General features: G+C 33.8%; 5 protein-coding genes across 5 annotated transcripts; 2 read left to right on the forward strand and 3 right to left on the reverse strand.

Annotated features, from left to right (window-relative positions):
• Window positions 1–1,332: 1,332 nt before the first annotated feature.
• Window positions 1,333–5,228, reverse strand: LOC125839709 (receptor-like protein Cf-9 homolog). The gene is made up of 2 exons (XM_049518696.1): window positions 5,181–5,228; window positions 1,333–3,864 (listed from the first exon to the last, which is right to left on the reverse strand). The coding sequence occupies exons 1-2, from the start codon at window positions 5,226–5,228 to the stop codon at window positions 1,438–1,440; spliced, it is 2,475 nt and encodes an 824-aa protein (XP_049374653.1). The 3' UTR covers window positions 1,333–1,437.
• Window positions 5,229–6,460: 1,232 nt separating this feature from the next.
• LOC125839710 (F-box protein At3g07870-like) lies at window positions 6,461–7,666 on the forward strand. Its single transcript, XM_049518697.1, has one exon. It carries the CDS (start codon window positions 6,461–6,463, stop codon window positions 7,664–7,666), a length of 1,206 nt encoding a protein of 401 aa, XP_049374654.1.
• A 7,469-nt stretch (window positions 7,667–15,135) lies between these two features.
• Window positions 15,136–18,790, reverse strand: LOC125839764 (membrin-11). The gene is made up of 4 exons (XM_049518765.1): window positions 18,417–18,790; window positions 16,835–16,955; window positions 16,599–16,748; window positions 15,136–15,546 (listed from the first exon to the last, which is right to left on the reverse strand). Exons 1-4 carry the CDS (start codon window positions 18,734–18,736, stop codon window positions 15,385–15,387), a joined length of 753 nt encoding a protein of 250 aa, XP_049374722.1. The 5' UTR covers window positions 18,737–18,790; the 3' UTR covers window positions 15,136–15,384.
• Window positions 18,791–21,257: 2,467 nt separating this feature from the next.
• LOC125839772 (glucan endo-1,3-beta-glucosidase 12-like) lies at window positions 21,258–22,537 on the forward strand. The gene is made up of 3 exons (XM_049518772.1): window positions 21,258–21,343; window positions 21,476–21,730; window positions 22,347–22,537. The coding sequence occupies exons 1-3, from the start codon at window positions 21,289–21,291 to the stop codon at window positions 22,379–22,381; spliced, it is 345 nt and encodes a 114-aa protein (XP_049374729.1). The 5' UTR covers window positions 21,258–21,288; the 3' UTR covers window positions 22,382–22,537.
• A 230-nt stretch (window positions 22,538–22,767) lies between these two features.
• LOC125839769 (uncharacterized) lies at window positions 22,768–26,231 on the reverse strand. Its single transcript, XM_049518769.1, has 5 exons — window positions 26,089–26,231; window positions 25,930–26,000; window positions 25,735–25,815; window positions 25,395–25,438; window positions 22,768–23,153 (listed from the first exon to the last, which is right to left on the reverse strand). Exons 1-5 carry the CDS (start codon window positions 26,222–26,224, stop codon window positions 23,054–23,056), a joined length of 432 nt encoding a protein of 143 aa, XP_049374726.1. The 5' UTR covers window positions 26,225–26,231; the 3' UTR covers window positions 22,768–23,053.
• Window positions 26,232–27,611: the final 1,380 nt, after the last annotated feature.

Consider the following 27,611-nt stretch of genomic DNA (forward strand, 5'->3'; position numbering starts at 1 on the left):
CTTGATTGATTATAGGTTTCATTCAAACCACCTAGAAACTGCATAAGCTTTTGTTGTTCCAGATTGGAGATGAAATCTCGTGACTTATCACATGAACACGAAGGAGGTGCTACTAGAGATTCATACTCTTCCCAAAGTTCTCTCAACTTGGAAAAATAGATTGAAATAGAAGATGTACCTTGAGTAAGTGTTGCAATTCCTCGATGAACATGATAAATCTTCGTGGCATTCACTTTATCAAATCGCTCCTGAAGATCTGCCCAAACTTTATGAGCATTCGAAGAATACACTATTCCATTTACGAGATCCTTCGAGACTGCACTGATGATCCAGGATAGCACTACTGCATTCACTCGTTCCCATTGTTGTGCCATTAGACCTTCATACATATCCTTCCTGCAAGTTCCATCCACGAAGCCAATTTTATTCTTCCCTAACAGGGCAATACGCATTGATTTACTCCAGATAGTGTAATTTTCCATTCCTGTGAGTATGCAGTGAGCTAAATTTACACCAGGAATATCAGAATTTTGTAAAAACAGTGGGTCGAAGGAATCAAACATAGATCTAGGATTAGCAGCAAGGCCAGATCCATGAACATTACCTCCAGTAGCTTCCGATGATTCTCCTTCAATCGCCATTGCTGGAAAAAAATAAAAAACCGAAACTACAAACGGGAGAGAAAACAGCGAAGATATTGAATTAGCTCAATACTAGATTATGATCGCCATTACAGGCTCTGATACCATGTTAAAACTAGACATTGAGATGAACGTGATGAAGAGAAAGCAGAGAGAAAATTAATGGAGAAGAAACTGAATTCTCATTGCTTCAAAAACTAACTGCTATACAAGGCTGTATCTCTATATATATACACATCTAACCGACTCAATGCTAAAATATCTACTTCTAACTAACTATATGAAATTACCAATTAACCCCTAAGTTAGTTATAATTTGTTATGCCAGCTGTCTTCCTTAGCTGGTAGCCTGATGTTCTCAACACTATAGTTAGATAAGACCAAAAAGTTACTCAATTATTGTCATTTCACCTGTAAATTTAAAGAATGACAAAGCTGACCGTTTTAGGGGAGAAATAATACGGTTCTGATGGTGCCTATATTAGATGTTGATGAAAGCACGTTGCTTGGATTGTCCAAAAATGTTTCAAATTTCAGTTCTCACTGTGAAAACAAAATCACTACATTTTTTCAAATACTCACATGCCAAATTATTGCCTCTTTATATATACTTTTGTTGATGTAATTTCTTTGGCGACACCTCAACAAAAATTCACCTTTTGAGTTGGAAGAGAACAAATGATCCAATACACACTGCAAATCAGGATACTATTTCTTCTTTAATACATCTTTTCTTTAAAGAAATAACAGTAATATATTATTGCCTTAAAAGCCTACAAAATGGTCCAAAAACTGATTATTTCTTCTTCTGATTCCTTTGCCTTCGCTGCTTCTTTCTCCTTCCCATCATCATTTTGTGCTCCAGCTCTACAATGATTCTTGCAAGCCACATTGGTTTTGCAGTTGAAATCATGAAATATAATATGGATAATCCAATACATAGTCCACTTCCATAGCCCATCAGAGCACCTTTCCAAAAATCACTCAGAAATTCAGAATTCCTTTCTTCATCATCTAGTCTAGACACGGTATCATTTGTATCTAATATCTGAGCATAGCCACAACTTTTTGAAATAGGTAATCCACGTAATCCATCATTGCCTTTATATGAATTGCTCATAAAGGTCTGAAGTTGAGTTCCTTGAGGAATGCACCCTTCCAGATGATTGTAGGAAAGATTGAAGACTTCAAGCGATGTAAGAGAAGCAAATTGTGCTGGTATCTCTCCTACAAGATGGTTATTTGACAGGTCCAATGATTCAACCGAAGATAAACTTCCAAGTGATGGCGGTATGTGACCTTGCAATCCATTATGAGATAAATTCATCATGCAAAGTGCAATCAGATCTCCCATAATACTTGGAATATGTCCTTCAAATTTGTTGTTTGAAAGATCGATAGTGGTGTACAAAAAAAGGATTTTCACAACTTCAAGCTCCAATCCCTTTGTTACGACAGCTACCGTGTCTTGGTAATGTCCATATCTTGGTGCTTCTATTAATGGATCAATTGTCCTCATGGCTTTCAAATGTTGAAACAAACTTGTTGGTAAGTTTTCCGTGAAGGCATTGGAAGAGATATCCAACATTCGAAGCTGAAGAAACATGTTTTCACTTCCTAAAGTTCTAATGGGTCCATGCAACTTATTCGATCTCAAGCTTAAAACTCTCAACTTAGGAAGAGTTCCCAACCACATCGGGAAGACGTCGTTGAGGTCATTAGCTCCTAAATCAAGAACTAGCAACTCTTTGCAATTGGCCAAAGTTTGGGGAATTTTCCCCTTTAGTTTATTGCCATGCAAGTTGAAGCTTCCAAGTGTTCCAGTTCTAAAAGTCATTGGAAGAGTACCAGAAAGACTGTTGTGCTGCATATCAACAACCTGAAGATGACCACTCATGTTGCCAAAACATTGTGGAATTGCTCCCTTTAGATTGTTTCTACCCAAATCTAGAATTTTTAGAGATGTCAAATTGCAAATAGACGAAGGGAGCTCTCCACTGAGATTATTATGTGACATTATCACATACTCGAGAGCACTGATATTACCCAAACATTGCAGAATTTTTCCTTTCAAGTTGTTTTTCGCCAAATACAGGAATGTCAATGTTGTCAAATTGCAAATAGACGAAGGAATTTCCTCATTCAGATTGTTGTCACTGAGAGACAGAACTTGCAAGTTTCTCAAATTGCCAAAGGAAGACGGAATTGAACCAGTGAGTTGATTATTGGATAATTCCAGATCATTGAGGTTTTTCAGATTCCCCAGCTCACTAGGAATTAGGCCAGAGAGTTGATTTAAATTAAGGTGCAGAAGTTTGAGCTCAGTTAAGTCACCTATAGTTTTTGGAATTACACCAGAAAGATTGTTTGTGTGTAAGCTTACATTCTGAAGTGACTTCATCTTCCCGATTTTTGTAGGAATGGGACCATACAATTCATTAAAGAAAGCATAGAACACTTTTGCATTGGTCAAATTGCCTATTTCTGGAGGGATATGACCTGTTAATTGGTTTCTATCAAGATGAACTTCAATAAGATTGACAAGTTTTCCTATTTCTGCAGGAATAGAGCCAGAAAGGTTATTCTCATAAAGATACAAATAGGACAAGTCGTTCAAATTCCCCAATGAAGCAGGAATAGAACCATTAAGAAAATTGATATTTAAAGCTAGCTCAGTAAGAGACCTTAGATAACCTATTTCTTTAGGAATGGAACCATTTAAAAGATTGTCAAAGATGTGGAGGATCTCAAGTTTGGCTAGTGATCCGATTTGTGGTGGGATTGTGCCTGAAATCTGATTGATGGACAAGTCAAGATAGACAAGATTAGTGAGAGTATCAATCTCAGGTGGAATGGTTCCGAAGAGATTGTTCATGCTAAGATCAACATATTCAAGAAAAGGGAGGGATGAAAATGGAAAATCATAGAGGGTACCAATGACACTAGAATTTGTAATATTCAACCTGTTTACTCTACCATTAAAGCATATAACTCCGTACCAGTCCCAGCATGCGTTAGAACTTGATCTCCATGAAGACAATAAGGCATTATTCTGGTTCTTGAAAGTTGATTTCCATTTCAGGAGGGAAGTTGTTTCGTCAGTTGAAGCCAAAGTAACTGTAAAAAGATATAAAAGAGTGAAAAACTGAAGTAGAGAGGATATGTTGTTGGGAAGCATGTTTATTGTTTTGTAATTCAATGAAAATGTGGAGGGTTCATAGAACTTTATATTGTATGTAATTTATCATTGAAGAACAAAAGGGAAATTTGTTTTCTCCAAATGTTGCAAATTCTTGGCTGCTCTCACTCATTCACACTATGTCTTGGGTTCATATTTTATCAAAGAAAATGTTGTCATTCTCAAGTCAAATTTGGGTTGTTATATTTTTGTCTTTTTTTAAATGGGAAAATGCATAAGTACCCCCAGCCTATGCCCAAAATCCCTGAGACACACCTAACATTTACTAAGGTCCTATTACCCCCGAACTTATTATATATATAATTTTCTACCCCTTTTGGGCCTACGTGGCACTATCTTGTGGGCCCAGTGTGTGTTGACAATTTTTTCAAGGATAGTGCCACGTAGGCCGAAAAGTGGTAGAAAATTAATTAAAAAATAAGTTGGGGGGGTAATAGGACCTTAGTAAAGGTTAGGTGTGTCTCATGGATTTTGGGCATAGGCTGGGGGGTACTTATGCATTTTCCCTTTTTTAATTGTTATCCATGTGTTACACATCTATATGTATTTTACAAGTAAACAAACCATCACAATAAAATAAATTCCATCCAAAAGAAACAAGCTTAAAAAGAGGTAGAGAGTCATTAACTCATACGCTTCAAATCTTAGCTCCGCCTTTGATTGAAGGCAGTGGGCGGAGCTAGAATTTTCGTTAAGGGTGTTCATACTTTAGGACAAGTAAAAAAATAAACCTTGTTGGTCAGATTTAATAAAAAAATGGAACTGAACGTCACTTCTGTTCTCTTTTTTAACTTAAAAAACGGAACTAAAAAAATTAAATAAAATGCCTTAGTCTGGGCTCAAACCCAAGCCTCCAAGGCAAATTTGAACAGTCTTAACCACTGGACTATCTTTACTTACCATGTCAAGTGTGTTCCACAATTAGTATATGTCCAAAAATATCAATATTTAACATATATACTCATGAAAATTTTCCGATAAAGGTTGTTCATCTGACCACCCTTGGCTAGGTGTAGCTCCGATTTTACAGTACAAAAATATGTCTAGTTGACTAGTTCTGTAGTCTTGAGAGGCTTCCTAACAAAGTTTTCTTTTGCCTTGTGGGTTCTTATCTTACTTTGTTACATGGACTCCAATCACGAAAGAGAAAGGAAAGCAGAAGATGAGAGCAGGAACCTGATAGATAGGCTGCAATTCAAGACTTCCTATTTCTTCTCTCATTCAGTTCAGATTTGTATGCCAAATCTGGAACATGTTAACACATGCACGGTCCACGCCTTGTCAATCTGCATCTGTCTCGTGCATCGAAGATCAATCCATGGATCATAATTAAGACTTACCATCCTCAAAAAGAGCAGCTTTTCTTTGTTGAACTGTCTGATCGTCATGACGATGAACACACATTGAGAGAGATTCACATTCCCTTTACAACATCCATAGGCAAATTTCGAGTAGTAGACTCATGTAACGGTTTGCTATGTCTATTTGGTGTCATACGTCTACCGAAACAGAATGGTTTTTACAAGCTGAATAATTCACCTGCATACAGTCCTGGTCTGGAGAAGGCTTTAGTTTTTGTTTGCAATGAACTATATGATGATACAAATATCATCTAGCACTAGCAGTTCATACATGATCACTCTTTCTGAGTCTATGCTAATTAGAACAAGTTATTTCCTTTCTACTGATAAACATCCTTCACTACTATTATTCATATGATATCTTGTAAATCATCCTTGTCATATAAATAGTGCAAGTTTCATTTGTCGGAGAAAGAAAAGAGATAAATGGCTGCTATTTGGAGTACAACTTAAATTCTCCAGGTAAATATTCTATTTGCTGGACAACATTTTGTACATACATAAACTGTACTCTATTCTTCTGTAATTGCATTTTCATCTCTATCTACTTTACTTTTTAGTTTCAAGCATTCATATAACATGTTTTGAGTCTACTATTTGTATCAAAGTAGAGAGTTCTTTTTATAGCTTTCCTTTTCAGATCAGTTCTATTATGATAATGATGCACCTTACTAGTACCATTACTATATTTGCAAGTGAGGAACCACATTATTACTCCCCGAGCATTTTATCATCTACCATGATCAAATCCAAACCATTTCTAGGGTACCTTATAAGACGAGTTCATTCCCGCTTCCTTTTGCTCTTCTGGCACAAAAGATGAAGAATCCGAGATAATGGCTGTTGCTTGTCAAAGGGTCTTCATTTGCACAGTGAATTTTGTCTGTCACTATCACTTTGTAAAAACAAATGAAAGAAAACAAACAAGAAGAAACTCTCTACTTTTTTTCTCCAAATTAATCACAGAGAATATAGTAGAACTATACAAAAAAAAAAGTGCAGGCCACTTCATGACAAATTGTCATTTCTCAAGGCCTAAGCATATAAATTGAGGAATATTCTAAGCAAGTCGTGTGTAACCAATGATGGGAACATGAAATTTAAAATACCATTTCAACATCAGTCGTCGTGTCTGTTTGTGATGGTTAAAGGGGATATGCAAAGGTTTTCTACCTAAAAATTTGCTCTTCATTTCTATTCTTCTTACTTCCTCTGGCAATTTTTTCTGTGCCTTCTCAGTTCTGAATTTACTTCGTTCCATGGAGTCCAATCATGCAAAGGAAGAGAAACTGGAAGAAGAGACGAGAAATCTGATAGCTCGTCTGCCAGAGGAAATAACACTTGACATAGTTTCAAGGCTTCCTATTTCGTCTCTCATTCAGTTCAGGTTTGTATGCCAAACCTGGAACATGTTGACCCGTGATTCCCGCCTTGTTGATATGCATCTATCTCGTGCATCGAAGATTAACCCATGCCTCATCTTTAAGACTTACCATCCTCAAAAAGAGCAGCTTTTCTTTGTTGAACTGTCTGATCGTCATGATGATGAACACACATTGAGAGAGATTCAGATCCCCTTTTCGACATCCATGGGCAAATTTCGATTAGTAGACTCATGTAACGGTCTGCTATGTCTATCTGGTGTCTATGACCATGAAGAAGCATACATATACAATCCTTTCACCAGAGAACACAAAAAGCTGCCAAATTGTAATGAGCTTGATGTGAATGAAGTGGTTTATGGTTTTGGATTTCATCCGACTACTAATGAGTACAAGGTGATCAAAATATGCTACTATCCTCATGTCTATTATGTACCTTGGTGTTTTCACAAGTCTGTAAAATATGATTATCCACTCTCAGAAGTTCACTTGTTTAGTCTGAAAAGCAATACTTGGAGAAATTTAGAGGAATTACCTTACAAGCTTCATCATTCTCCCGGGGTTTTAGTCGATGGAAGGCTCCACTGGGTGACTAGATTTAACTTCCACCTTGATCGCCTTATCGTTGCCTTTGACCTATCTAATGATACATTTCAAGAGGTACCAAGGCCTGATTTCACTGTGAACTTATTACATTGGAGATATCATCTGGCTGCCCTAAGAGGCTGCCTATCAGCATGTTTATTCAGCTCTAATGGCGAGAACTTGGAAATTTGGGTCATGGAAGAATATAACAAGAAAGATTCTTGGGTGCACAAGTTCAATATCGGAGATTCTTCAATTGTGAGTCGAGATTTGCCTGAGTCATGTGACATTTGGAGGACTAATTTGCAAATGGGAACTGTTACAGTGATGTGTCTACTCAATAATGGTGACATCTTGCTAGATTGTCAAGGTGGGATTTTGATTGCCTATAGTACAGACAAAAAAATGCTGAAGATCATAAGCCTTTCTGGTATGCCCGAGTCGTGTAAAACAATTGCTCATGTAGGAAGCCTTAATTGGATATCTCATTTAGCTTGAAGTGGTAAACAGTATCTTTGTATCCATTTGACAAGAGTATATATATACATTGTTCTTTTATCTTGTTATATCTAGCATTTTCCCTGTATTACTTGAAAAAACTATGACTTTAAGATACCAGTTTGGAAATTGTGTTAGGCCTATGCTTTAAGTGTATGCTAAGAATCATACAATTGTACCGACTACCCTTGCTTTACTTGATCCTTTGCAGCCAGTTACACCTCTCGGAATGGTTAAAACAGTTAGAGAAGAAAACTAAAAATTTCTTATTAATACCCCTTACATTCCATACTAACCAAGACATCAACAATTGGAGGTGCCACCTCCTTCATTAGGAAGTGGTGGTGCAGCCAACACAATAATTGTGGGTTGTAAAACTTCAAAACCATTCTTCACTGATATGACTCTTCATAGCTGGACTACCTGGTTCAGTAGCGTTACTTATTACTGGGAACTTACCTCTGGTGTAAACTCCTCAGTTTCTGATTGATGATTGTGCGACACTGGTATGGTTGCCTGCAGCTTCTCATGTGTCTTGATTGGGTCCTGAACCACAGTCTCCTTAGGTTTCCAAATCATCTTTGGAGGTGGATATTGTCGTTTTGATTTTAGCTAGTCTTGTTGCTTGAGGTTCATCTTGTTACAATTATGCCCCACCATCAAATATTCTTCAAAATACCAGTCAAATGCTATCCCTTGTTGAAAAGAATGCCCCTATGCATCTATAACTCTTATCTCAGTAGGCATTCTTGCATAAGAAATCCTTGTTTGTTTGGTGGTGCACTCATATGCAAATAGAGGAATTCCTACATCACTCTCATTTGCAAATAGAGGAATTCCTACATCACTTGCAATTCTACTCAATGACTCACAACCCCAACAATTTAGAGGCAATTTTGGAAAGGTAACCCAAAGTGGGATTTCAGCTAATTAACAACTCTACCTTAAAATCAAGTTTGGGAGTCCATTGTTTCAAAATTATTGGCTATTTTTTGATACTATAAGGCACTGTGAATAGTATCTCCTTCATATCTGACTCCGATTGAAATTTCACTACATAGCGTGATAGAACTAATTAGGGCTAGCCATAGTAGTCAGCTTTGTGAGATAAACCTCTTTATATCATTATACCCAGGCATTTCTCCAATTACAAGCAAAATTAGCGAGGTCTCCATTTCAGAGAGGAGAGAGAAAACCACTAATATTTGAATGGTTGATTCTTGATTCTTCTAATATTGTGCTTCAATTGACTGAACGGTTAGTTGTCATTTTTTTTTTCTTTTTTCGGTTTTCCTCGTAGCTTAGATAGATGAGAACTTTTTTTTTTTTTTTCTTGCATCTCTTTAGTAGAAAAAACTAGTTTTACATTTTAAAATTTTGAAATCTCATATCCTGCTTAGTACAAATGCCAATTAATATTTAGAATATATTTTGTCTCTTAAATACTAAAATTTACTAACTAGTACAATTGGATAAGAATGTAGCAAAAAAAGTTTAGTTAATTTCAAATTAAAAAAAAATTACAATCATTGGAAATGAAATTCTATGGTATTTTTCGACGTCACGGCATCCACATTATTTATCCGTCGTGTGTAGTCATATTCATAAATGTAGGATCATTTTGCACTGAGTCATGAGTGATTATTCCACTGACAAATTGAATGTTTTCGTGATCATGTCAGAATTATATACTTTATTTTAATTTGATGATAATTTGTTAACTTGGTATCAAATTTTGTTGCTTCCAAAATTTCAAGCATGATTATCTTTTTTGTTGTCTTAACCATCCTGAAAGAGAAATATTATTAACGTCAACATTATAGACATATTAAATATGAAAAATATGGAAGAAAATATATTCTGACATTTATTAAAATGCATGGAGAAAATATATTAATTTTTTTACTAAAAATATTAAACTCGCGTAGCTCCTTACAATGTAGAAGACGGGAGGAAAATCTTGAACATAACACAGAAAACATGTATGATGAAAGTTTGAGTATATTGGATATTTCAGAAATGATAAAAAACATATATAATGCATCATTTATTGTGAATTTGTGTACCGTAAAAATATATACAATTTTCCTCAAAGAACAATGCATCATTTGTCGTGAATTTGTGTACCATTTAAACATATGAGATAAAATAAATAGAATAAGAAAAATGTATGTTGTCACTGAATCACTTACCTTGTTTGAGAAGATGTAAGTCTTGCATTGATTTTATGAAGATTGGAGAAATGTTTCGTTGATGAAAACATGTTATTTCAGCATATTTGGGAATATTACGATTTGACGGGTGTATTTGACCCAATTTTGGGGTATTGGGAAATAAATTAAGAAGAAGAAAAAAAAAAAAGGAAAGAGAACAAGTTAAATATAATTAATAAATCAAATAAGAAATACTAAAAAAAATTAAAATAATTATTGAAGGTGTGATATACTTTTGAAATGTCATTATTAAATATATCTTGTGAAATATTTCCTTTATTATATATGAATTAGATTGTTGTAAAACAAATGTAGAATATTAGATAAAAATTAAAATTTGGTAAATTCATAAAATAAGAATTGAAAATTAAAATTAGATAAATCAATAGAATAAGAATTGAAAAGAATTTACATGTGTGATCTCATCACGTATAATTAACTTTTTTCCTCGTTATCACATTAAAAAGAAGATTATATATCTTGCACAATATAGTATATAATAGTGAATGAAGAATTATAAATGTTGTGAATATATATTATAATAATTAAGCACAAGTCAGTTGATTGAAATAGTCACATGGAGTTATAATCTTACTTATTTCATAAAGTTTCAAGCAGTACTCTATTGTAAATTATTATTTAATTTGTATCTACTTTTTAAAATTATTTTTTGAAAATGTATTAGATAAAACCTCTTTTATTTTTATAAGATAAGGTAAGATTACGTGTTCGAAATTATATTAATAAGAAACCCAATAAAAGCTGAATCGATGAAAATCAAATTATAATTAATTTATTTAACTCCAACATTTAAAAATCTATTTTATTGATTTGATTTCTTTTATAGAAAAATAAATCCATCCAAACTATAAACACCTTTAATTGTGACAAAAAGAACTTCTTTCACATGAAGGTTTGAATGGTGAACGGAACTTATGTTATTATTGTTTCACAACGAATAACTCACTAATTTTGCAAAATGAATTCTTTAGATTTATTGTTATTTTTACAAAATGCAATACACATGTTAATAAAAATTAGAGTTTGTTCTTTATGATAATTGAAATTTATATTTCAAATTGAAGCACATTAATTAATATATAAAAATTTGAGTGTTGAACCGGTATTAAATTATTGAAATTCAATGAATTAGTTTTTATTTTAGAGCTAAAAACAAAAGCAATTGAATATCTAAACTTAAGACACACTATGTTAGGGGTGTCAAATGGGCGGATTAGGTTGAAATTAGAGATATTAAAATAAAAATTGGATTTAGCTTGACTGCTCAAATTTACTTTGGGCTAAAAAACGGGTTAAGTCATAACCCGCCCTATTTGACCGGCTTAATCTCAATAATTTTAGTAAAAATTACATAAATCTCTAGTGTTAAGAGGTAATTACACCCTATCCCTATTCTTTCCCAAATTACGAAAATCCCTTAAAATTATAGGTTCTCGGATACATCAGGAAACTTGCAAATACATAGCTCACGGGATGTATCCGAGAAGGGATAAGAATGTTTTCGAAAGGGGAGGGATGTATCCGAGAGAGATACAAATGTATCAGAGATGGGATTTTTTGTAATTTTTTTCAAATGATAGAATTTTTTAGAGATTATAATAAAATAAGATGTGTATTAATGTAATTTTTTTCTTAATTGTAACATATTGTTATAATTATTTAACTTTTACAACCATATTTCGAATTTTAACTCAAGAATTTTTTATTTTTTTAAAAAAAAGTTACAAATGGATAGATAAATTTTAAAAGAATTCATACTTTCCATATACGAACATACGTTATATCAATGCAAATAAATTGTCTTAAAATGGATTGAAATTGGAGATTAAATTGGACTCATCGATCAATTGAGGATTCTATTAAAATGGGTTAAGACTTGAATGAGTTGAGACTGAACCCAATTTAAATTATCTTGAGCCAAATCTTTAAAATTCTAAACAAATTGGACAAATTATCTATATTTTGGCTCGTTTTGACACCCTACTATCATATCCTGAGTGTGAAAGATTCGTGAGTAAGTTATCGAATGCCGCACGGAACATTAGTGAGACTTTAAATCTGTGATACTACGATGTATGCATTTTAAGAGTTAGATATGTGCGTCTAAAATAGTACTTTAGGCATACATGATAGAAGTAGCAAATACTATACACACACATATTTTAGAGAAAATGGCCAAATGACCCCCCAATCTGTAATCGGATTTCCAACTACACACTTATATTTCACGGGGGTCCTATTACCCCATGAGCTATTTTAAAGTGAAATTATTTCCTCCTTGAAATGTCATTACCAGCCATCTGTCTTGTGGTGAAATACACACACTTGACACGTGTATTTCACCATTTAATGATTTTTTTAATAAAAAAGTTCTCCTCCTTCCTCTTTCTTTCTTCAACCTAACTACACTAAACATCATTTTTTACCTCAATAAATTTCTATATCTCTAACATTTTATAAAAACGAAAATTCAACTCACCTTTTCATCTACTCCGAATCTCTAGAGTCTAGAAGATAGCGGTCCTAATTAATCAAATCTTTCATCCAACTAATTCAACAATTTTCACATTTTTTTTACATTTCGTTTGATTTTCTTTCTTGGACAATTTCAAATACACATTAAATGGGTCATGAACATTCGAGATTAGATTCATCCCTTGAAGATTTCGCCGACAACTCAAAATAATCGCGGATGAGAAAACCAATTTGTAACACCAATTTGAAAAACCTCTCTCGATCTCTCTTCCCCATTCTTTATTATTTCTCCCTCAAAAAATTTCATGATTAATTTATAATTTGAGTTTTTGATTTTGATTCTTCATGAATTTTAGGAGAACATGTAGGATCCTTCTTTTAAAATGTAGAAGAAATTGTTTTGTTTTAGTTTCTTCTATTAAGTTTGAAAATATTTTTTTAAATATACAATTACTTCACTTTGATTTTGTTACTCTTGAATCCATCACTTTAAAAAAATATTAATTAATGGGTATGGTTTTTAAAAAAAAAAAAAAAAATTTGTTAGATATGTCCTAAATAAGTTTATTGAAAAATTATTTATTCATTAAATGCATTTGTTGTTGATAATTTTTATTTCAAACATCCATTGAAAAAGCTTCAACAACGATAATGGTGAAAAATGTTGTATAGATAAATAAGAAGAAAGAGAAAGAAAAAAGAAAATTAGAAAAAAACGGAAATTAAAAAAATAAAAATAGGCAACTCGCTCTCTATGCCAACTCAGCACTTAAGGGGTTATTTATTCCATTTTAAAGTAGTTCAAGGGGGTAATAGGACTCCCGCGGAGAATAGGTGTGTAGTTGAAAATCCGGAAATAGGTTGGAGGGTCATTTGGCCATTTTCTCCATATTTTAAGTTATGTTTGAAGTAGTTAAATTTATAAATAACATAAAATGATAATAATTATAATAATAAAATCTAACATAAGGTACAACCTAAATAATAAGAATAAGAATAACAATAATAATAATAATAATAATAATAATAAAATAGGCAAGTTACGAAAATTCCACTAGTTTAGAAGTTAATTACTTAGATTTACACTAGTTTATAATATTACGAATCTTACCATATTTTAGACTTCAGAGACATATATTTGGCGCATTCAAATACGTCCAGATACATGTATTTTGAATATATAGAATCAAAATTAAGTATAATTTATTCTAGAGAGATTAATATGATAAAAAAGGAGTAATATCAAATAAAGATCAAATAGTAAATAAAAATAATTTAAGCAAATTCTTTTTTTAATTAACTTTTTTCTTGTGCCTTGTGAATCACCATACTAGAACAGGAACATATTAAAGTAACCCATTAGAAGGAAACATCAGAGTGTCAACAAAAAAAGCTTCGTGCTTTTCATATCTTTTTTGCAAATGCGTGAAATAGTATTACTTACCATATTTATTTACTAATAATAATAATTAAAGTATAATTAGTTACCATATTTAAATCCTAATTACACTAGAATAAGACAACTATTAATTTTTCCATTCCTAATCCTTGTAGTATTTTATGTTACTCACTCCCATAATTTTACTTATTTATTTATAAATACCATTCAAGGCTCTCAGACTATCAAACACAAGTTGAAATTTTCCCTCTGCCAGTCACAAATAATGGAAAGGGATGGTCTCACCGCCTGCGCAACATCTTTCATTCAACGCCTGCAATTACACCCACGTATTTTCGGCCAATTCCAACGAGTGATGAACGATTATTCAACTGACAAGTTGAATGTTGCCGATCTTGTTTTCGAATTGGATACTCTTTTCCAATTCCACCCTGATTTTCTAACTGGCTATAGAATTTTCTTGCCGCCACACTTGCGACCAACATTACCTTCCCCTCCGCAGTCACCAAAGAAGAAGCTGCGTCCCTCCCTGACAGTGTTGAAGCCTTATAATGTATTTATGAATAAAGTGCAGAAACGCTTTGCTGATGAACGAGGAGTTATCCTCGAATATTTGGACACCATTAGGAAATTGACACAAGCTAAACTATGTAATAAAGAGGCTCATAATGCAATTATGATAATCTTTGGTAAAGAAAATCAAGATTTGATAGATGAGTTTGAGTTTCTTCTTTTGGGTAGAAACGGAATTAGAAAAGAGAAGAAGAAGAATTCAATGGAAGATAAGAAGAAGAATTCAATGGAAGATGAGATGTTTGAGCTTGACATGAACTTGTCCCGTCGGAAAACAGCTGAGGATTCTGCAAAAGAGTTGATGTACTTACTACAACAACATGAGGATCAACTAATCAATATCGACATTTATTTCAGTGCTGTGAGTCTGGGCTACATAAGGAAAATATATAAAGAAGAAGGTTCCTCTATTATAACAAGATTGCGGGATGATCCAACGACTGTTTTGCCCAAAATTTTGAAAAAGTTGGAGTCGGAAGAAAAGGTCCTGATCAAAAAGTGGCGCGATATTCATCAGAAGAAAAAGAATCCATGTAAATTAAGGAGTATAGTATAGGGGTTTGAATGTAGTTTTTTTTATTTTTTTATGACAAGGGAAACCCGCAAGCAATAGCTCGCAAACCACCGCACTAGGCAAGCCCGGTGCGACGAGCTCGACCCAGAAGGCAAACCCCGCTGGCAAGGGGTTTCGAACTTGAGACATCCAACATGAAAGTCCCAAGCCCAAACTACTGGGCCACCCCGAAGGGTTTGAATGTAGTTTTACTTTGTTATTATGCCGTTTAATGAATTGCAATTAATTAGAGTAGTAATTATTTACATAATTCTGTATGAACTCCATTAATACACCAGTAAAGTTTCCAAAAATGACGTTTTCATATTCTACATTGCAATGCTTTATCAATTTCTTCACGAGTTCAAAATGGCTATCAAGTATCAAGTCAAATTTCCCCAGATTCCTTTAAAGGGGACTAAAAGTCCCATTACCTCAATACTACCACAAGAAAAGATGCTCGCTAAATGGTCCACAACACCAATCATCTTGTCCACCTCCAAATGAAAAACAGAATCACTATTGTTAAGACCATTCCAGCATACTTGATCCATCTATCAACGCGATTCCTCTTCTCGATGAGTCTCATTACAGAATTTGAAAGCCCCAAAGTGTTGAGCACGTCTAGTGCTTTACGTTGAGCTCTCTGCAACAAGGTTTAACAAAAGACCAGTAGTTTAACCATAATATCCTTAAGACTAACACAAACTTTAGAAAGTAATAAAAGTAACCGTGGCAAAAGAATATAACCAGAGTAAATGATAACAAATGTTCACTGCCCTGTATTCCTTTAACAAAGTAAGGGTTTTTCCACATTTATCAAAGGGGTTCAACTCAAGGCCCTGCAGTGTTTTAGAAACCAAACCTCTGTGACCTCGAACTCAGATTAACACGTCTCCCTTTTAACCAGGAAGTTCAAGACCCACAAGTTTTTGGAAAGTTCACTCTTGCAACCAAAGCTTGAAAAATAGAAACATAACATAAACAGGACCTTTTTACTGTCCTTGCTTTACACTTTCACCTTGCAGCCACCTTTCTGCTTCTTGCTAAAAGGGTTGGTACTAAAGAGCAAAACTTGATTAAGCATCCCTCATCTTTTTTAAAAAAATTATGAAGATTAACCATCCCTCATTATCATATGCGCTTATTACCGTTCTGTCTCTAAATTCATTTAAGCAAAACATGGAGGAGAGAAACCATACTGTCATCAGCTAATATATATTGACTATTTCAACGTCCCCCTTCGAGCCAAACATAGCTGGTGAAAGTAGTAGTAGAACTTGGAACTACTCCCCCTCTGTTCACTTTTACTTGTTCACTATTCCAAAAATAGATTTTCACTTTTACTTATCATTTTTAACATATCAAGAAAAGACAAAAAAAATTTCATTCTTTACACTTGGCAATAATTACTTATTCCCAAATCATTTTCCAAAACCTAATACTAAACATCAATTAATAGGGGTAGTGTGGTAAACTAGCCATGTCAATATTGTTTTCTTATTGGGTGTGACAAGTAAAGGTGAACGGAGGGAGTATAAGATAGCCAAACACTCTTACTAAACAGGCAATCTTTTCTCCACTTTCCAGGCAAAATTCCCAGCACATAAAATCTCATTTCATTGCAGTAACGAACTAAACAAGCTTCTATGCTGTACAATATGTAAAGAAGTGAATCAGGTCTCCATCAGAAAGTACCTTCAAACGATCCCTTTGCTCACTATATTTAGATAGAATGGCCACACCTGTTGCCAAGGTTTCTTCCATCATTCTGGATGAATTACGAGCAGATTGCATCGCCTGTGCTTCGTCATCAAAAATCCTCAGAACATGGGATGAATCACCGTTCTAGAACATAAAGTAATCCATTAGAAGGAAACATCAGAGTATCAACAAAAATATTTAATAACACCACTAAGAAAACAACGCCATACACTTCTCCCAATCAGTTCTGCTCTCTCCCGGGCTTCTTGCATACGTCGCTGATGTCTTAAATTATATTTATCCAGACTAGCTTTCAAATAGTCAGCTTCTTCAGCCACTTGTTCCACTTTTCTGCATAAGGAAGACATAAACTCAACATACAACATCAACGTGAAATGAGCAGAAGACTGACTACCATTGAGCATACAATAAACAAGCTCCAAAGAGCCTGACCTTCTGGTTTACTCCTAGAGTACAACAGTTAACTTAATAAGCCACTCCTTAATTCAGTAACCAGGCTCATCAGATATTGCAAGATGGTGCTTTCTCCATTACAGATTTTGCACCTTTCTCAAATAACCCATATGAATATAACCCTCTTATGTAATCATAGCGGAGCTAAGGCAATAATCCGGTGACATGCAACTTTTTTTAAAAACAAGTGACTTGTAACTGATTTAATAGGATTAGGAGCTCCGTTGACCTAAATACACACAGAATCCACTCACCTGTCTAAATCGTCATCCATACATCGAAAGTTGATAACAAGATCGATACACATTTTTCTCATTCCCCAAGTTCAATGGACACCTAATAGGATGGAAAGAAGAGGGTCACTAACTAATTTTCTCAAGTCCCTTTAAAATGGCTTTCATTTCTTTACTTGTTTGGATGGTTGTTACCTATTGCATTGTATAGTATAATTAGGAATGTGATTCATTATACTTGAATCACCAAAATTTTACAACGTACAACACCAAGAGAAGTTGTCGCTGAACATTACAAAGAGGAGTGATCCTACTGAGATTTTAAGCCTCGTATACTAAGACTGAACACAGTACTTCAAGCATTGTAAACTACATTTCTAATGTGAAACCTATACATACTCCATATACAAATGTCAACCTCATCTGAATGGAGAACCAACTAACATGCGCAATGCAGACTAACAACTCTAAGTGAAAGTCAACGTTGAAAGAAAATATGATGTCAGCTCATAAAGAATTGGGATTCAGCCACCTTCCGGCTTCCAGTAAGCCTCTTAGTCAGTGTCCCTCAGATGGAATCAAAATTTTACATGGAAAAGGATCTTAACTAATCGGATCCATTAATAAACAACCTCCAAATTCAAACAAACTCAAAATTTGAAACAAAAAATATTTGCTGATTCTATCTTATTTGGCACTAATACTCTGATAGCATAGACGGAAACCTGATACTTAAAGGGAGAACAAAAGGAGAAAAACTTAAAGCAGCAAATTTCAATGAGTTATATATTTTAGTTCATAATCCTGCCTAACCACACATGATGCGCAATTAGACCTCTCAATTATAAATATGTAAAGAATTAAACAAGGTATAATCTCAAACATATTCACCTTGATCGAAGAAATCAACCAAACTAGACCACAAATTACAGAAAAATTAGAATTCAATTTCAACTTATCAATCAATCATATTTCAATCCCAACTTACTGAATCAGCAATACAAATCCTAGTATATATTACACTCATATCATTCCAATACTACGTAATTTGAATTTTAAAGCAAAGCAATCTCAATACGATAGATCGAAATTCGATGAACCCTACCTTTTCCAGAGATCACGCTGGGATTTGGCAGATATGGATCGCCAGAGAAGTTCCATCTTAGAGCAAAGAGACTGGATCTGAGCGATATCTTGTCTTACTGCATCAAACGGTTGTTCTGAAGGATCGGCCATGACAGCACTCGAAGATGAAGATGACGGTAGCATGGAAGAAGAAGACGACGAAGTGTACTCGAAACGCTCGAGCCTCTCCAAACCATCTCGAGACTTGAGTAAGAGCCGTCTCGAGCTTTGGTAAAGTTCCGATAAGGTTCCACCACCGGCACCGGAATTTCCTTCTCCGATCCCAACCGCCGTTGCCATGGTTCACGTGTCTTCTGAGAGCTTCAACTTTGAATCGATCGGAGTTTCGATAAATTTGAAAAATTACAGAAAGGTTCGCTTTATGAATTTTTCTGTATGTGCAAGAAAACCCCATCTTTTTCTGTGATATACAAATTAGACCTTAATCCCAAGTGGAATTAGTTACATGAGTTCTTAATGTATATTTTTTAAAATTACATTTGAATGTGCAACATCAACGTTCTCAACTATTTTATTGACCACTAGGTCACACTCTTAGGTGCGTGTATTACTAATATTTTATAAACTTATATTGATATATAGGAGCGGAGTTAGAAGTTCGAATATGAGTTCAGTCGAATTCAACAACTTTTGCTCAAAGAATGTATTTATATTAATAAGTTTATTAAACATATACAAATATTAAATTTAGAACTCAGTTATTAACATTTGAAATTGTCATTGTAAAACTTGCACTCATATACAATATTATTGGTTTTGCAATTGTTGTTTTATATAGATAAATAAACTTTGGTAATTAGCAGACTAAATTTTGTGAGCTTATATTTTCTTACTTTTAATTATCTTAAAACCTTCACTCTAAAGTGTTTTTCTTATTTAAATAATTTTGTAGATTATCCAAACCCTCTTTGTAACAACCTTGTTTATTCGGACATTTTTTAAAAGATGTGCATACTGATTAATTTCTTTTTTTAAAAATAAAACTAATATATTATTAATAAATCCATAACTAAAATGTATAAAATAATGGGTCAAAATATCTAAACATGTTAGTGTCAATCCTAGACATTCTATTTCTATAAAATTATTGTTATAAAGAAGTAATTTTGTAAAGAGCGTATTATTATAAAGATAGATGTATGTTCTACATAAAAAATTATTATAAAGAGGTAAAATATAAGTAACATATAAAATTAATTTAATTTTTTTTTAAAAAAAATCATAAAATGTTACTAGAGGTTATTATAGAAAGGTTTGTATGCCAATCACCACCATGACCTGAGGCAAGGAGGGCAAGCCACAATTTTTAATTGAGAAAATACATAATTATCCCATTAAAGTAAGATCTATTTTTTAAAATGGCACTTGAACTTTGTAGGGGTTTTATTACCCTATTATTCTTATTTAGAATGAGTTAATTGTCCCATTACGTTCCTACGTGGTATGTAGAGTGTAGTTCACTCTCTGATAGAGAGTGAGCTTAACCAAAAAGTAAATAATATTTATTTAAGTATTTATTTAATTAAAAATATTATTTTTTCTTTTCTTTTATTTATTTTTATTGTACTTTCTCAATTTTTTATTTTTGTTATTTCTTCCCCAAATTTCAAAAGAACCAACTACCTCCTCTCTATCTTCTTCAACTTAGAAGACTCATTTACTTCACTCATTTTTTTCCTTTGTCTTCTTGCTTCTATTTGTTCCTTTTTCTTAATTGTAAACCTCCTTGATAACATTGTTCTTTTTTAGACATAAATAAATAAATTGTTATGTAGTTCTTTAGCATGTAAATAAAGAAATTTCTTCGATTTGAGAGTATTATAAATTCCATTACCTTCATCGCAATGGAGTTCCGCCGCATAATTGTTGTAATTTTAAAAAGGAGATGGTAGATTGGAGGTGATTAATAATTTTCAATTTATAATTTGTTAGTAATTTTATTTTTGATTTAACAAAAAATTGATGATATTATAGTATTATAATAGTGACATTGAAGACTACTCCGGAGAATTGACGAAGATGGCGGCTACGTTGAGGATTTCTGGGCAGCTAGAAGGACCGAAGAAGAGCAGAGGAGGCTAATGAAGAAAGAAGAAGAAAGAGAAAAAGAAAATGAAAATAATAAAATAAGAAAAATAACAAAAATGAAAATAAAGATAAAAAATTAAAATTTAACACATGATAGATAATAAGTGGTGCGTCATTGCACTTCTTTTCTTGCAATTGAGGGTGGCTGAAAAATGACATATTTACAACACTTTAAAATTGTTTAAGGAGGTACTAGAACCCCCGCAAAGTTGAAGTGTTTTTTTAAAAAACAGGTCTTACTTTAATGGGATAATTATGTATTCTCTTTTTAAAACTATCATTATGTGAAAGTCTTAGTGCAACTCGATACACTAAGCTTCGACTATATAAATGATTTAAGAAGAGCTTAATACATTAGATTTATTGTACATAGGCTACAAAATCAAGAGTAATTTCATTCATTTGTCATTCTATGACAATTAAATAAAATATAGCCTACACACAAAGCACTAGTTCAATTCTGTGAACAAGTATGGTCAGAGACATATCTTTGTATGTTAGTCAGAATCTTTTCTAATAAACAATATTAAAAGTAACATTAGCAGAGCCCAAATTTTATTGGTTAAACCCCTGCATGTGAGACCTGGATAACATCCCACTTCACCAAATACCAACAAAAAATATAATTACAGAAACTTGTGCATTACATTATAAATCTAGATAAACTGTCAGTTGAGCACCACTCACCATTCCCATAACCCCAAAAGAAATTGTCAATCTCACCTTGTCACAAAGGAGAAGTAATGTCAAGAAGTTTTCTTGCTCTGCTGCTTTTCATGTTTCTCACAAAAATTTCAGGTAAAATCTCATATGCGTACACTCTACCCTCCCCAGACTCTACTCGTGGGATTTCAGGGTATGTTGTTGTTGTTTGATAGTCACAACTCACACATTTTATTTCCCTTTTTTTTTCTTTTGGTGTTTTCATAGTGAATGGGCAACTAGAAGAATGGTGCATAGCAGATGAACAGACACCAGATACTGAGTTGCAAGTGGCTTTAGATTGGGCATGTGGGAAAGGAGGTGCAGATTGTAGCAAGATTCAAAAGGACCAGTCTTGTTATTATCCAAATACTGTGAGAGATCATGCTTCTTATGCCTTTAATAATTACTTTCAGAAGTACAAGAAGAAAGGTGGAACCTGTTTCTTCAACAATGCTGCAATGGTTATTCAAGTTGATCCTAGTAAGTACTACCTGTTTTCTGTTTCAATTTGCAAATTATATAATGTCTTTAACAAGAAACAGATGACAGAAATTAGGTTAGTAAGTTTGTGTTATCAACCAATATGTGCCAAATTACACGATTAGAGGAATGGCGGGAGTATACTCCTAGAAGGGAGATTCTCGCTCAACTAAGAATGATTCTCATGTTTGGAAAAAGTTAAGTTCAGTATCAATAACAAAGAATAGAAGTTGAAGATCGATACTGAACTTCTATGTTAAGTTCAAATCATGGATCCGCTTCTGTATCACACTATTCAAATGCACCAATGACATCTTGAATAAAAGGGTGGGGTGGGGGAGGGGAGTAGTAAAAGGAAAAACTTGTCTTGTATCCAAAGGAATGTCTAGATCATGTTATCACATGAAACCATGTTAAATTACAAAAAGAAAAAGAGACCATGTGAAATCTTCTATGCTAAGCTCAGTATGGATCTGGATTATCTTATATACTATCATGTGCTATTAGGCAGCTTTTACTTTTATTGCTACTTGCTTTTCTCTGTCTTCTTCATTAATTATTTACTTGTTAAACAACATATCAGCTAACTTTTGATCCGCATTTTGCTTGCTTACAGGTCATAATTCTTGCCACTACGAGTACATGCCCTAGTACTTTGTGTTTTTCAATCTCTTAAACGCCAGGTTCAGGTTTTCATCATTTATGCCAAGAAAGATAATCATGGAGATTAGACAACTGACTATATCCTGGATTTGAGTAGTTGAATTCAATACGTTGTAGCATTTTTGCAATTAAAGATTCAAGATAAGAGGCTGCTAATCATGCAATTGTGACATCCACTAGTTTATCTCTATTTGGAGCTTCTTTACTTCAACAATGCAATTTCAGCTAGTGTTAGTAAACCAATTAAAATTCATATGAAAAAGATGAGGGCTAAATCAACTCAATTTTCATACCTTGACTTAATTGGCCAGGGTGACTCCACTTGCTAGATATAAAACTCAGGTTCATGCCTCATGCACCAAGGCGAAACAATATGAAAGCTCGAACTTAGCATTAACTTTGTATTAGGAAATTTCAAATCAACTTTATTGGTAAGTTATATGGTCCAGCATTCAGTATACTGAACTTCAACTTCTCTTTTACACATTCAAGGAACGTCGAATGGTGCTTACAGAATATTTCCACCAGTTCCGTTGCTATTTTACAGAAAGTGAAACAGGAAAGTGTGACTAGCCCGTTTGATTCACCAAATGCTCAATAAATCTGCAGAATCAATCAAGTTTAGCAACTGCTGCTTGCTAACTCTGGGCATCCGTTCTCCTAAAACAATAAACTTGCCCAAGCAGCAATAAATGCAAAGCCACCAAAAGGGGCTAAGGTTGAGTATTTCCTGTCTTCAAGAAGTGCAACTGCATAGCACCTGTAGACAGACAGACCAGCATTTTGCTTTTCTTAATTACACTCATTACTGAAGTGAAAATGTATATTCACCGAAATGTTCACTAAAGAAGATAGTAGTAGTAGTAGTAGTAGTAGTAGTATTCAACTAGACTTCCAATCTATTTAGGTAATCAATCATCTAAGAAAAATATATCTGATTCGTTCAGACTCTTGTCCAGATAAAGCCTGAAAAAAACATTTTGGCATTTATATTATAGACATTGGGCAAGTTGAATCAAATTAAACCACTAAATATCCATATCTAATTTAATATACGAGCGGGCCAAAAATCACCAGCCTGTCTCAGAAGGAACACCTATGGTTGGCCATCCAAGCAAGTTCATCTAAATAAACACCGAAGCATTCACTAACAAATTTCAAGCGGTACAGTATCTAAGTAATTGCTTTGGGGTTCCAAATCCACAAGTTTTTAGGTCCAACACCATCAATGCTTATGCGTTTGTTTTATTTCAATAAGCAAGTTCTAAATGCAACAATCACAAAAAAACATGACTATGATTACTAGAAATTGATTCTACTCGTGAACAAACTAAATAGGTGCAATAACTACTTCTAGTTTTAGAAATTATCAGGACTTTTAGGATATCAAAAAGTCATAAAAAGTTACCAGAGGATCGACAACCAAAAAAGAATGAAATATGCTAATTACATTGCAGATCCATGCCAAATCATTCAAGTCCCCAAACAATAGTCTTAAATATGAACAGTGTATAATACATACTATCTGGAACACTAAATGAATTTCACAATAAACAAACAGTTTATCAAAAAGAGCTAATGAACTTATTTTTACGGGCTCCAAATGCTACTTAACAAATAGTGTACTATCAAGAATTTTAAATTGCAATATCTAGTAGCCCTATAATATGAAGACAATCAAGCTGGAAAGGCCAAAGCTTGACCCAAATGAAAGTTGAAACCTAGAAGGCTAACACAAACACCTATGGGGAAATTTTGGTTAGAATTGAGTTTCAGAACAAAGAAATCAAATTTCTTAATTGCTGAAAACTGTTATTGACAATCACCTTCTTCTCTAATTCTGGAACTTCTAAACCTTTATGGTCCCTTACATTTTGAATCCGCGGATAGATTATCTTTTTTCAGCATAAAACGGCACGTGACCTTGTAAAACCAACTTACAAGAAAAGGTAACTGATCCATAGTCATAGAGGTGAACTATCGGGCAATGAGAACAACTTCAGTTTTTTTTGTTTTATGACAAGGGAAACCCGCAGCCGCTACCTTTTGGGTGCGCACAGGGTAAAAACCCCGCTCCTATGCAATAGCTCGCAAACCACATAGGAGAGGTAACCCGCACTAGGCAAGTCCAGTGCGACGAGCTCGACCCAGAAGGCAAACCCCTTGCTTTCGTTGTTAGGGGGTTTCGAACTTGAGACCTCCAACATGTCCCAAGCCCAAACCACTGGGCCACCTTCAGTTTATTTTTAATCCCAGTGAAGGAGACATCCTGACTTAAAGATGAGACCTCATAGTTAATAATTTCACCAATTTCAGGAAAAGCCTTCTTTTATTTGGTAACACAATAGGAATCACAAACATTGCAATTCAGAGCAGCTTTTAGCATCATAAATGTGCAATTTATCTTTAGAATGCTGGATCTAAAGCTCAACCAAGACTAATTGGGGTCTTTCTGTTACTTAGAAATTACTAGTAGATTTCATTGCTGAAATTAATAGATTGAGACATGATTACACTTTACAGCGACAAGAAGAGGGAGATGCTCCCGTCAACAAATTATGAGAAAAGGAGGGAATTCCCGAACTGTTCTAAGAATTCAATGACTAAATAAATAAAAAAACATAATGTAAATCCAACCAAGTCCACAGTTTAATCTTATCCACTTTACACATGCTTTACACCTATTTGTATTGGTACTTATGATCTTGAAAATGATTTAAGTTTGGCAAGAATTCTTCTAGTAGACATCCATTATTTCTCAACCGGTAAAATGCAGACAACATCACAGCTACAAATATCCTTATATTTCAAAGAAAACTTTACTATGTGTGTGTGGTGGGATCAGTAGATTAAGAATTTCACTCAAAGATCAAAAAAGAAAGTGTATATGCATTTACACTAGCTAGTTCTCAATTTAGAACAAGGTATAATGGTATCAAAGCACTAATATCAGCCCATTCAAACACGACCAGATGCACAGAACAGAAATAGAGGTACTTACGTTCCAGAGAAAGCCATAATCCCACCAGTTAGCAGCCCTCCAAACTACAACAATAAAACAATAACAACAACTACCCCTCAGTCCCAGTGGCGGAACCAAGATTTTCACTTCAAGCATTCAAAATAATATAAAAGTAAACATAAATATAAAGAAATAAACATACGAAGAAGTCAAGAAGATTCAACATCTACTACTATATATACATAAAAAATAATTTTGATAGTCTATATACAATGTAGTTTTTCAACGAACCCCCTTCCTGTACCCTAGCTCCACCCCTGCTCAGTCTCGTTTGGATCCCCTACTTAAAATTAGTGACAAAATCATAGAGGGAACTCACAATGTTTGGATGTTTAGTGATAGGCGCAGCAAGAAGGGCAGCAGTGTGAACCAAATGGTACAGTGAGGCAGTATTCCACACCTGCAATTCCCAATTACAACAAAATAACCCAAAAATTCAATCTTTACTCATAACCCAACAAAGAAAATACTAAACTGAATAATGGGGAAAAGGGGTAAAAAAGAAAACAAGAACCTCTTTGTAAGTGAGGTTTTGGGGCTTGAAACCATGAGCACCATAAGCTCCTAACCCAACAGCAGCTACACCTGTTTCCCAAACCTTACAATTTTTCAGTTAAGGATTCTTTAAACCCACAAAATCATTTTTTTATAAGAATAAAAAGAAGTAGTTTACCAGATATAGCAGCAATCTTGTGCCAGATTTGAGGATCCATTTTTGATGATTTCTGGTTTTTGGATGAACTGGTTTTGATCTTTGCAACTTTGTTCAAGTTGGGTCGTCGCAGCATAAGTCTGTTGCCTCTACTCATAAACTTATTTTTTTGACTATTTCCTAAACAAGTAATTATGTGGAAAAAATAAAAAAAAATTCAATACCCGTTATTCTTTTAACTATATGAAATCGTTTATAAGCTATAATAATTTTGTGATGAAATGTTTCATTATTATATCATGTATTTGATTGGAAATATTAGATAGTTATTTAACTATTCAAAAGATTCAACATGCAAAGAGACAGATGACTAATGACTAACGACTTTGAATATCAATATATTATTGGGAATAATGTTGGGATTTGGTATGAGATCGATGCTGTAATCTAAACCAACAAGTAATAGCAACGCTCCTATTTAAGAAAACGATGTCATTTTCTTTAAACTTGTTATCTTGAATTGCGAGTTAACATATATACGTAATTGGAAGTAATGATTTACTCCAAATTGAACAGAACCTTGCCAGCCTAAAATTTAGATTAACATCGAGTAAAAAAAAGTCTCTCTATTCCTCTCTCTGTTCCTAATCCACGCCACAATTATTGTCAAAAGATTTAATTATTGGCGATCCACTTGATCTTTGTATTAACCGAATAATATACTTATAGTTCACGAGATTTATGAAAAGAAAATGATAATATGATTCTGAATATGAGGAAGTATGACGAAAAGTTTTGGGACCTCGTAAAGGAATATCTCATTCATTCACGAGTCTTAGAAGTGATTACATTATCCGAATTGTATGGTGTTTAAAAATCTCATTGCATGTTAATCGTAGTTTAATCACTGCACTAATTGAGAAGCTGAAACTCATAATTTCCACTTTAGGATGGGTGAGGCAACAATCACACCTTCCAGAACGTAAAAGTGTTTTATGACCTACTTGTGATAGGTGATTCAATACTTGGGTATGAGCACATAGTTACTATTGCACATTGATAGAATATTTGTCAAAAAATATTAGGCTTTACTCCATGTTCTCAACACTTTAAACATAGTAACCTCAAGGTCTTGGCGTTGAATAAACACCTTGCAACTTCGACCACAATTACCTGGTGGCAACACAAAATATGGTCAATGAGAAGGCTAGGAGTCATATGTTTTGGATGATTGTTGATTTAATGATGGCAGACACATCTGATGATTTTTTGAAGCCCATGTACTTACCTATGCTCAAGGACATCACTACAATAAGGTGCTACCATTTGGATAGTGCAATGCTTGTATCACTTTCTTCGTAAAACCTTATAAAGTACCTAAAATAAGATTGTTGGATTCCTACTACTACTCCAGGTATATCAAATTATTTATTGAAATTTTTTCTTCTAATTTATAAGTATCTATCTTTGTATACATATACTTCGTTCAAATTTGGGCCTAAGAGAAAGAATTACTATCCTTAGGGCCCCAAATAGTAGTACAA

This window comes from Solanum verrucosum, unplaced genomic scaffold, assembly GCF_900185275.1.
Source record: "Solanum verrucosum unplaced genomic scaffold, falcon-dt-bn FXZP01000175.1, whole genome shotgun sequence".
Classification (NCBI taxonomy): domain Eukaryota; kingdom Viridiplantae; phylum Streptophyta; class Magnoliopsida; order Solanales; family Solanaceae; genus Solanum; species Solanum verrucosum.